We start from the raw sequence: 12,439 nt of genomic DNA on the forward strand, positions 1-12,439 counted from the left end.
ATTCATCCAGTCTATCTTATCTAGATAGATCTGTAGAGATAAAAAATATGCACCAAAAATGAAGCCATAACAAGATAGCGATGAATGAGAACACAGCAATGACAACAAAAAAGAAAACCAATTACCCATAGAATAATAAATTAGTTAAAAGAAAAAAGTTTAAAAATAAAGAAAAGCTTGTAAATAGATCAAAGTCTTATTTTTGATCTCTAGGCATGTCCTTCAGTCAAGTTCGATGGGGTACCATACTCTGGTCCCAGGGTTTGTCCTTTGTACTCCCTCAGGGGCTCCTTGCTCTGCTCCCACGGTTGCTCTGCCGCACACTTTTAGTATTTTGCTTCAGTGTCACAGGGTCAGTCTGGGCCAGTCCCAAAACTGAATCTCCAGTGTTGTCTCCCTTAGGACCCTGAGCCATCAAGGGACGGTGTGTTTCATTGTGGGATCAGCCATATTGCCCACTCTGTGCATTGGCTGTTCAGAGTGGAGATATCGTCCTCCAGTCCTGGTGTGCCAGGATGTGCTCCACTCTCTCTTCCTCCCCCTTCATTTGCTCTGATCAGACATGCCCCAATCCTCTAGCTGCAGCTTCAGTGCCGTCTTCTCAAGTAAACTTTTCGGGTGTGAGGGCCAGTTATCTACTTAGCTGGTATGAGGGCCGAGCCCTCAGTCCCCTCTACTGGCTCCCCACTCCTTGCTGGCACACTGCATTTGTCTGGCACTGGCTTTATATCTGGTCCCTCTTTCCCTTTGGAGACACAATACCCTTCCCTTGGGTGGGTCAGTGCCATATTCCCCCACCACACATCTTTTTTTTTCTTCCCCCTTTCCTCCCTCCACCCCCTTTTTAGTTGGCTACCATATGTAACCCTGGATATGGTCTGGCTCCTGCCATACTACCTGGACTGAGTGTTTGTATAGGGTAGCTTTTTCTTTATTGCCCCTTATGCACTTACCTTCTGTTTTCTCTCTCTCTCTCTCTCTCTCTCTCTCTCTCTCTCTATATATATATATATATATATATATATAGAGAGAGAGAGAGAGAGAGAGAGAGAGAGAGAGAGCAATTCATGTTATACTTGTCTTTTGTGCTTGGAGTACTTCACTTTGCTTTATTTCCTCCAGTTCTTCCCATGTGCTTCATGTGTTCATCACTGCTTTTTCGCGATGCACAGTACTTCACTGTATGTATGTACCACAGTTTTCTAATCCATTCATCTGTTGATGGAAATTTTGGCTGTTTCCAACTCCTTGTGATTGTGAACTGTGTCGCAATGAACATTGGAGCACAGATGTCTGTGCTTTATTTCTTGCCTCTTCTGGGTTTATGTCCAGTAGGGAGATTGCTGGTTCGTATGGTAAGTCAATTTCCATCTGTTTGAGACATTGCCAAATCGATTTCCATAGTGGCTATACATACCTACAGGTCCACCAACTTCCTCTCTCATCACAGCCCCTTCAACACTTGTTGCTTTCGAATTCTTTGAATTGGGCTATCTTTGAGGGTGTTAGGTGGTATCTCATAGTTGTTTTGATTTGCATTTCTCTTATGGTGTGTGTCAGGTGTGCATCGATTCACAAATATTCTGAGAAGCTGAAGTATATGAAGAACATGATATCATGATGAGAAGGAGACTCATGAACTGCCTTCAATATGCAGATGACACACCATTGCTTGTTGAAAGTGAAGAAGATTTGAAGCACTTACTGATGAAGGTTAAAAACTACAACCTTCAGTATGGATTACATATCAACCTAAAGAAAATAAAAAAGTCCTCACTACTAGAACAATAAGCAACTTCACAATAAACAGAGAAAAGATGGAAGTTTTCAAACATTTAATTTTACTTGAATCCACAATCAAAACCATTAAATTTTAGAACTAAAAGACCTATTGCGTTGGGCAAATCTATTGCAAATGAGCTCTTGAAATGTTAAAAAGAAAAGATGTCACTTTGAGGACCAATGTGTACCTGACTTAAGCTATATTAGCATATGAACGTGAAAGGTGGCCAATGAAAAAGGAAGATCAAAAAATAATATATGCATTTAAATTTTGATGTTAGTGAAGAATATCAAATATATCATGTATGCCTGAAGGGTGAACACTATGTTAGAAGAAGTAATCCAGAATGCTCTTTAGAAGCGGGTGGTGAGGCTTTGTCTCATTGACTTTGGGCATGTATCAATCTTTGAAGAAGATATTGTGGTAGTTACATAATCTGGTGTCAATTTGAGGATTACGAGTGAAGGGGTGGAGTCTAGCCTATCAATCATCATATAGCCAATGAGCCCTCTCTGTGTGGGCATGGCCTTCTCCTGAGGATTCTGGGAGGACTCTGGTATTTTCCTCCTTGCAGGTGGGGACTTTCTCTCTGTCTCTCTATGCTCATTCCCTATGAGACATTTCTGAGGGGAAGCCACATGAATCTACCCTGGGGCAGTCAGAGTTTCGGAGCTGAAGGAACCACGTGGAGACACCTGCCAGTGCTGAAATGTTTACAGTGCCACTGCATCCACAAGACTTCCCACCCACTGGCCTGTGATCTTCCTGCACTCGGCATCAGCGCATGTGTTTCGTGAGTCTGTAGAGGACTTTATAGGTTGGTATCAGACATATGAGAAAATATTGGACCTATGGACTTGATCTGGACTGGGCAGGGATGTTTTCTCAATTTTCAATTGCTCTTGTATATAAACATCTTTCTTATATACATATGTGTGATTATGAATTTGTTTCTTTAGTCTACCGGGTCTAACACAGACATCATGGTTGGTAAAGTAAATGGTCAGTGAAAAAGGAGGAAGTCCCTTGATGGGATATATTGACACAGTAGTTGCAACAATAGGCACAAACATAGTAGCAGAGACTGTGAAGGTAATGAAGGGCCAGGTCATGCTTTGTCCTGTTGTACATAGGGTTGCTAGAATGCAATGAGTTGCTTGATCTGGCTCGTCTAGTTACAGTCTTTATAAGTCTCACCAAATGACTTTTTCCTAAGGATATAGTTAAGAGGTGGTTGGAGAAGATGCTGACAGGATCATATAATTTAGTTGCAAGGGAATGTTGATAGAGTTAATTGTGATTAAGAAAACTTGGAATTAGCCACTGAAAGTCATATGACGAGCATAACCTGCCAGACACTGAACAACATGATTAGCCGCAGTCCATTTTCAGAGGTAGTGACAGAAAATGGGCCCCTTAAGTCAGAAGGCACTGAAAATATGACTGAGGAAGAACTGCTTTCCTGAAGAATAGACCATAATGATATGGATGGAGAAAAGCCTCCATTTGCTGGAGGGACATGACTCAAAATGAGAAGAAACAGCTGTGAACATTTATTAATAGTGGAACACGGAACGGAAGAAACACGAATCAATGCCATTGGAAGTCATCAGAAATGAAATGGAAAGCAAACAGATTGATATTATAGGCATTAGTGAACTGAAATGGACTGGCATTAACTATTTTGATAGTGTATTTATCGTCATGGATCCATGTTTGTTGCTCCAAGTTTGTTTCTATTTGTAAGATAATGTAGAGACTGATTCATCTTACAAATTGAATGGGTTTGAGATGGTACAATCTTCAAGAGAAAACTTATATACAAAAGAGACAAACCAAAAGTCAGGGCAAGAGGGTCCCTGCAGTAAATTATGCCAGGCCCAGAGCTTTATTAAGAGCAATCTTATATAGTCTTCAGGTCATATATCCAGCAAGCTTATGCCAGGATTATGCAAAGGGTGATTTAAAATTCTTGAGGCATACAAGGAAGCATTAATATTTCAGTAAAGTTATACACAGGTGGGAAGGAAGGACAAGGTTGGGAACATAAAGAAATTGTTGAACTTTAAGGTGGCTTCTTTCTGCCGTCTTTTCCAGAGAACAAAGAGACAAAGTGTCCATTTATCTCAGGCAGAGAAACAGACCAACCGTTGCTTCAATCAGCTCCCCGTGATGAGCTGTCACCATCCTTCCACGACCTTGAGTTATGAAATGTGTTGGTCCTGTCCTGTTTGCCTAAGGAACAAACAGCTTTCCCCCTACACCTACTTTTTCTTTGCATATAACACATGCAATGATGCTGAATGCAGGAAGATTACAGGCCAGTGGGTGGAAAGTTTTGTGGATCCAGGGAATAGTGTAAGCATCTTAGTGCTGGCAGAGGTCTCCCCATGATTCCTCCAGCTCCAGAGCTCTGGCTCTACCAGGTCCTCTCCAGGAATGTCTCACAGGGAGTGAATCAGTTCTGTCTCCTGCAAGCTAGTTATCTCTTTAGCGCCTCAAAATGAGGTCATCAAGTTGTGACCTGATTGACAAGCTAAATTCCACCCCTTCACTATTAATTCTCAAATTGACAACAGAATATGTAATTACCACAGACCACCTCTTGTCAATTTGACATTTTCACACAACTCTTTAGACATATATAATTTTCAAACAATGAAATCATATCTGTACCTAACAGGATAAAACTAAAATGCAAACAGTTAAAAATGTGCTACCCTCACTTAAATATAACATTCTATAAGTGAACAAAACAAAAATATCCTATGTTTATGTGAGCACCTACACCATAATCCTATGAACATATTCATATGAATACATTTCCCCACTTATGAAAGTTTATAAGCCAACTATTTAATTCCTTTATCCTCCCCATTTTGGCTATCCAATTTCTATACTGTCCACTCACATCAACCCAGTGCTCTGAGGAGACAATTATATTCTTTGATGTGAAGAATCTTCATTTCCATTGAAACCTTCTGAAGTCCACCTTCATAAGCAAAGCCAAATCAGGACAGGCCATTCATAAAGCCAGCAGCAATATGTACCAGTTCACAGGCTCAAAAATCTTCTCTTCATCTGGTTAGGCTCTGGTCAACTCAATGTGGGTTTTCTCACTTAGCCTCACCAGGGTGCTCACTGGTCGCCTTGTCTTTAGACCATGGATACATCACAAATTCTCAACAACTCTAGGCCCCTTGGGCTAGGTCACGTACTTCAGACCAGTCAACTGCTCTCAGCTTCTCCTCTAGTTCCTGTAAACCAGTTGCGCAGATGTCAGTCGCCGGACTCAAGACATCTCTTTACTGCTGCATTTCTCCCACTTCCACTCAACAAGTGGATCCAGGTGGTCACCTAGCAAGCATTTCAGCCTGCCCATAGGCTTCCTTTAACATTCAGTCCTAGAGAGAAATTTTCTTCATGGTTCCAGATTTTTTCCAGCTTCTGACAAAAACCACTAGTTCAAGATTCAAAAAGTCACAGAGTTCCTTTTTCTTCAGTCTGTCAACAATGGCCCCTTAGGCAAGACTCTTCAAATACCAACGTCCTGAGTACTCCAAAGCACTGGGTGGCGCTTATCTTTTCAGAGCCTTCTTTGCAGGCGTGTCCTAGCCCCTTTCAAGGCAAGTGGGCTTACAAACTCTCTGTTTTCAGGTGTCTCAATAATAATTTCTATAAATCATTATATCAACAATAATAAGCAGAATAAATCCGTATAAACAAAGTAGAATCAGATCCTAAACTCAATTCTTTAAAAAGACAAGTTTAATCCTTATTTAGCTTATCTTAATCTTTATTTAAACTATTTCATTGATACAAAAATATGGGATTAGACTTCTGACAGTATCAACCCAGAGACAGGCTTTTGGTCAGTCATATTGACCTTCTGTCGGCCATTTTCTTATGCAGGTCAGAGAAATTCAAATAGTGGTTTCTCCACCCCAACCCCACCTAAGCCCCAAATATACACGAATCACATTCATTTTCTCCATTTCAAACAGGAATAGCCAAAGACAACAAATAAAGTTATTATTTACAGAAATGTCCACTACAGAGGGTTTCTCCTTTATAGAGCTAAATGAATGACTAAAAAGTTTGCTTTTTCAAAATAGGGTATATGCTCTGTGTTCCATTGTTCTTCATCAAATGTTTGTGCAGATCTAGGAAGGCTGGTTGGTCATAGCAAAATGAAATTAAAAAAACTAATCTCTTAATTAAAATGAAATTTTAAATGGTTATAGTGGTATATGCTATAGAGTAATCTTATATTTGAAGTACTTTAATTATTATAATATATTTAAAACTAATTATGTTGACTATGAGAAGGAATGCATGTAGAAAATATTAAAGTATCACGATTCTACAACAAAGACCCGAGAAACCATGTAAAATGAATACAGATGATAATCCCAGGACCTGGAGCTTTAAAGCAAAAGATGAATCAATACCAATTAGAGGAACAAACTGAATGAATACAAGAAGGAAATATATGGAACTGAGCATTGCCAACTGTCTTCACACAGAATGTCTATTCTGAATTGCAAGTAGTATGTCCCTCAGGACGAGATACAACTTAACTCTGCTTACCCAGGTCTGCACAGGTGCCCACAGAAGTGATCCATGATCTCCTTATCTTCCCTGAAAAATCTTCCTTTTTTTATGCTCCTCAGGATCACTCCCTGCCTCCTCCATGGTAAATAGAGTCCCTCCTCCCCTATCACCACAGCCATGATTTGCAGCTAGCACTTGTACAAGGACGGTATCCTTTTTTGGTTTTACTTTCCTTGTTCTTTTTTGTTTCTTCTTATTTCTTTCCTCTTTCTCTCCACCCTACCCCCATTTTCCTTCTCTGCCTCATATCCCTTCAATGAGTCAGAAAGCAGGGAATCTACCGAGCTATATCCATGCTACCCACTGTTTGTGTATAATCAGTCACTTAGCACCACTGTGTACAAGACAAATGGTACACCACACCTGCCCAGCTCAGCTACTTGGAATGACAGCAATGAAGGCCCACTGTCCCACCCAGTATCAAAACCACCTGGAGGCTTGTGGTTAGCAGTCAAGAAATACCAAACCAGTGACCAGAATAGCACATTACCCCTTGTCTGGATATATGAAAACAAAACCAAACAAATTCAAGGTAAGTGAATCAATATATAATCACCAAATTAATTCCATGACAACACCACAATATTTTTAGGGATGACAGACAATTTGAAATTGCACACACATACTCAATGGGCTATGAAGGAACAAGCAACATACAGGGCTAGAAAATAATCTGGGTGACAGAATAGAATTAAAGTACCATATAATGTTGGTGGTGGGGATGTTTTCTTTCAGCAATTCCTTTTCTCTGTACTTTTTGCTCTTTTCCTGATCCTGGAATCCCTATCACATAAATTATTCCTTTTGGTGGTTTCCCACATAATTCCTAAGCTTTCGTCAGATTCTTTTTGTTTTTCTGATTTTTCTGCTGTTTAGTTTTGAGAGCTTTGGCTATAAACTCACCTCGCCAATTCATCCTTCCTTGTTTCAATTTTACTTCTGTAACTTGAAGATGTGTAAAAGTGTCGGGGTGGAATTCAAGATGTCCATCAGGTCACAGCCTGCTGGTGCCTCCTTATGGATGTGAAACACACATGGACGTGGCCTTCTCATAAGGAGGGCCCTGGGAACTCCCTGTCATCTCCCTGTGCTTTCACCTTCTGCTGGCTGACACTGACCAGAGCCCTGTGATGAACTTTACCCTTGGACCCACACGACTTTGTTCCCACCGGCTTGTGATCTTCCTGCAGTCTGCATCATTGCATGTGGTTGCATGAGTGTGCAGAGGGACTTAGGGACTATAATCAGGTTTATGGACTTGAGGTGGACTGAGTTGGGATGTTTTCTCCATGTATGATTACTTCTTGATATAAAGTGCTCATGCATATATGAGTTGTCTCTGCATTTGTTTCTCTAGTCAACGTGGCCCATCACCACTCCTTTATTTTGCAATATCTGTGTTCCATTGATTCAATTTTTCCACCTTGTCCTCCCATTATTTTGCTTGTTTCTGAATTTTTAAGTTAATCTTTTGTAGCTATAGTAGCTGCTTTCATATTATTTTAAATTATTTTTAATTTACCATTTTGCTTCTTTTGTGTTGTTTTCTTAAAGTGTTTTATTATTCTTTCTTCTCCTTGATATTTTTTGTGTTTCACGTTTTTTGTTGTGGTCTTCTTAATCTCGTTGAGAGCACTATAAAGAATATTTTCATTTTTTTAGGTAGTTCCATGAACATTTCTTCCTCTCGAAAGTTTTCTGTTTTGTCTTGATTTTTAATTTGTTTAGCCTCTTGCTGAAAATATCTTTTCCTGCTTGCTCTTGTGATTTGATATTGTGTACTCTTTCTAAGCCATACAGGGGTCATACACTTATAAGTTTATTTATTGTATGCATGTTTTCTGCATCATGATATTTTCTTTTGTTTTGATGTATCTGATTAGGTAGGGTGAGTAGCTTCCTCTGGCACCAGTCTGGCCACATTATAGTTCTGAATACCTGGTGGCTGGCTGGAGTAGGAGGCACTGCTGTTCTGAGACTCTTCTATGGGTTGGGTGGGGGGCATAGATATGAGCACCTCCAGTTGGCTGGTTCTTGGTTCACTGGGTTTCAGAATCACAATTAATCCTGTGAACAGTAACTTACAACAAAATAATATAATCTTACCATTATCTTCCCCCACCTTCTCTTAGCCAGACCATCAAGAAAAGGGAAATACACTAGTATGCTCGGCCCTACCAAGTGGTTTGGTGGAAACACCAAAGTCTAAGGACAGAAGAGCCACATTAAGTATATCATTGTGCCACAGGGCTTCATCCATTTTCCGTGGCTCCAGGTAGTCTGGATTCTACAAAAATTCAAAATTTTGTTTTGAATTTTCCTCAGATTGATCAGAATTCTTTTATAAAATCTTTGATAAAAAATTTACTTATGGTAACTGGGCACTATCCAGTCCTTCTGGGCTAATGGTAAAAGATTCATGGAGTCAGTTAGCAACATATTAATTTCCTTTTCCTATTCCTGACTCCTTGTCATTCTGTGTTGCTCCAGGTGAATGGAAACCAATTGTTTTCTCCTGGATGGCTCTTGTAAATGTTGGAGACTTTTAACTCACCGAAGACCAGGAACTATGCTGGTCTTTAGTCAAAGTGGGAAGATAGAACTTGGCTAATCACATAGGCCAATTAACATGGCTATTCTATGAAACTATGACCCTATACTTATAAAACATGGAACGATATCCCATCAAATACACAACCAGATACAGGGGTTACTCTTTTTTGTTATCACTCAGCCTTTTCCAATTCAATTTTTTATAGGTGTTTTAGTCTGGGTAGACTACAGAAACAAATCCAGAGACAAATATATATGTGGGACAGTTTTCCATCAAAGAGTAACTGTATAATAAGAAAACATCCAAGCCTAATCCAGAGCAAGTCTGATATTAGCCCTTATGTCCATAACAGTCTATAAATTCCTCTTCAGACTCACACAAGACATGAAATGATGCTGAATGCAGGAAGGTCACAGACCAGTGGGTAGAGAGTCTTGTGGATCCAGTGGTGATGGAAGCATCCCAGCATGAGCATGGGTCTCCATATAGCTTCTCTAGCTCCACAGCATAGCTCCTTGTGGCTTAACGATAGGAAAGTAAAGCAGGGAGTGTGTCCTGCCTCTGGGGCGGAAGACAGGAGTTCCCGGAATCCTCAGGAGAATGTCATGCCCACACAGAGGAACCATTCGCTATGACCTAATTGACAGACTTCACGCTTCATTCAAATTGACAGGAGATTAGGCAACTGCCACAGTAGGCTTGTGACTTATTTGCAGCAGTTACAGTAGCCATCTGTACAATACTATCCTTAATCACTGGAAACTGAAACTCTGGCTTGTAGAAGCTATAATACCTCCTTTCCTCCTCCCTTCCACCCCAGATAAGCACTTACATACCTTGGCTTCTATACATTGTCCTTTGTTTTTATATAAATGAAGCAAGTTCATATTGTATTTGTTCTTTTGTGATGGACTTATTTTACTCATCATAAGGTTACCACTCAATCCATATTGTAGCATGTATCAAGACTTTATTTCTATTATTAGCCAAGTAGTATGCCACTGTATCACTTTTTGAGGTATTGCCACTTATTTTAGTTATTGAATTTTATCTATTTTCTGCTTTAGCATCAAAGGTATATTCCCCAAACTAAACAAGTATCACCTTTATTTTTATAACTTCTCTTGGCTCAATAATGCCAAACTCATGCATCAGTGTGCAGCAAATTGTTTTCAAGGTTAGGTCTTTGCTTTCACTCTCATTTCATATTCTCCTGCTCTTGTTGTCATAAACTATGTTTTGATTTCAAATTTCACCTCCCAAGGGAAACATTTCCTGGAATAAACAGTAAAATTATTTGTCTCAAGTCTATTCTATGCATTCTCATTTGTAATAGTATCTAATTATTTTAAGTATGATTTATTTTTATTTTCCTCTATAATACTCGAAAGGGTTGCTGCGAGTCAGAATGAAATTGATGGTGGTGAGTTATGCATCATTTTAATACCAGATAGGAGATTACTAGAAATTGTCAACTATCTTTCTCATATTTCTATTCTTGATGCTGAGCCTATCACATGAAACATAGTAGACAATAAATACTTATTAAAACCCTTGCTATTCAATATTTTATCCATTAAAATAGTCTGATTATTAGAACTTCAAAATCTTATTTACTATGTTCTTAAGGGCTTGCTTTACCTGCTGATTCCTTAGGGTGTAAATAAAAGGATTTAACAAGGGGCTCGCCGATGTTACCAGTAGAGATATTTCTTTGTCAAAATCACCTCCTTTCTTTGGTGATGGGTTCATATATAAAAAGATACAGCTGCCATAAGAGAGGGAGACGACAATCATGTGAGAGGAACAAGTAGAAAAGGCCTTTTTCCTTTGCTGGGCCGAAGGGATTCTCAGAATGGTCCTGATAATGTAGGTGTAAGAAAGTATCACTAGCATCAGAGTAACCACCAGAGTCAAAACCGCTAAGAGGATGACTATCAGTTGTAGGACACTTGTATCCGAACACGCAATCTTCACAAGAGGTTTATAGTCACAGTAATATTGATTCAGTACATTGGAAGCACAAAAATCAATTTTACTTATCAGAATGATTGGTGGTAAGACAGCGAGAAGTCCTCCCATCCAGGAACAGAACACAAGTTGCATGCAGACCTGACTGCTCATGATGGTTAAGTAATGAAGGGGTTTACAGATGGCCACATAGCGGTCATAGGACATAGAGGCCAGGAGGTAAAACTCTGTTGCCCCAAGTAGTATAGCAAAAAAGTACTGAGTCAAGCAGCCAGTAAAGCTTATGACCTTATTTCCTGTTGTCAAACTGGTCAGCAATCTGGGAATGAAAGTAGATGTGAAGAGTATTTCTAAGAAGGAGAAGTTTCGGAGGAAGAAATACATTGGCGTCTTGAGGTTGGGATCTATGAGAGTGAGTATGATGATGACCAGATTTCCTGAGACACTCATCAAGTAGGCCAGTAACAGAAAGATGAATATCACCACTTGGAGGTGAGGTTGATAGGAGAGACCCAGCAGAATAAACTCAGTAAGTGTTTGATTTTTCATGCTTGACCTTTAGTAGGTATCTATGCAAAAGTGAGGTATTGTTGTTATTATTAGGTGCTGCCAGTTAATTCCCAGTCATGAAAATGAACTGCCACACGGGGTTGTCTGTGAGCAGATCATCAGGCTTTGGTTGTACTGATCTGTGATTTCTGGTAACTGCCTTGTATTTTCTTCCAGATTCACAGGGGTTTAATTTCATAGACCATGTTTGTAGAATGACTAATTTTGTCTATAGAACATACTAATTTTGGAAACTGGAAGCAAAATGCATATACCTTTCATAATATTGATAAGTGAATTGGACAATTATTTTGTTGATTTTAAAGAGTGAATCGAAGGTGAAATATCATATGAGAGTCTCCAAGCAGTAAAAATATAACATTTTCTATCCATTACCTGATCACCTCCTGGTGTGCTCCTTCATGAAAACAATCACTTTTATATGACTTAAGTAGATGAGAAGTATATTATTCAATTTTCTATGCATCCAAATAATTCAAACTAGAATTAAATCTATGTTCCTGAGGAAAAGATGGAGAGGGAGAGAGAGAGCCTATTTAAGTGGAGCAAAAAGAGGAAAACTATATATGTAAAAAGGTAGCACTGATAGACTTAAAAAAGAAGATATTGCTAGACTGAGAATACTCTGTATTTTATGATATTTAATACATTATGTTGGTGTTTTAAAAAGCAGAAGAAGATGTTTTGCAGGGTTTTTTTTGTTCATGTTGCCTAAAATGGCCTAGACCTTATCAGTTCCTTACAGAGCAGAAACATTGGAGTTACATTCCTGAAGAAGAAAAGTTAAGAAGGTGATAGTGGACCACGATTGTTGATTGCATTGTGAATAAGTTATGAGGGCACATTTAAAGGAAGAAGATCCAGGGAGACCACGCTGAAGATGAAATGAAAGAATTTGATTCTGAGAGATGGAGAACTGTAGGTAAACCCTCTGCAGATGGTTAGGG

The 12,439-nt window shown here is 39.3% G+C and overlaps 1 protein-coding gene across 1 annotated transcript; it reads right to left on the reverse strand.

The window, feature by feature from the left end:
* Positions 1–10,544: 10,544 nt before the first annotated feature.
* Positions 10,545–11,471, reverse strand: LOC142450891 (olfactory receptor 6C4-like). The gene has a single exon (XM_075552827.1). The coding sequence runs from the start codon at positions 11,469–11,471 to the stop codon at positions 10,545–10,547; it is 927 nt and encodes a 308-aa protein (XP_075408942.1).
* Between the last annotated feature and the right edge of the window lie 968 nt (positions 11,472–12,439).

Source organism: Tenrec ecaudatus, chromosome 6, assembly GCF_050624435.1.
Source record: "Tenrec ecaudatus isolate mTenEca1 chromosome 6, mTenEca1.hap1, whole genome shotgun sequence".
Classification (NCBI taxonomy): Eukaryota; Metazoa; Chordata; class Mammalia; order Afrosoricida; family Tenrecidae; genus Tenrec; species Tenrec ecaudatus.

Bases quoted from the DNA above. Each gene is read 5' to 3' on its own strand.
- LOC142450891 (XM_075552827.1), bottom strand. From the start codon at position 11,471: ATGAAAAATCAAACACTTACTGAGTTTATTCTGCTGGGTCTCTCCTAT.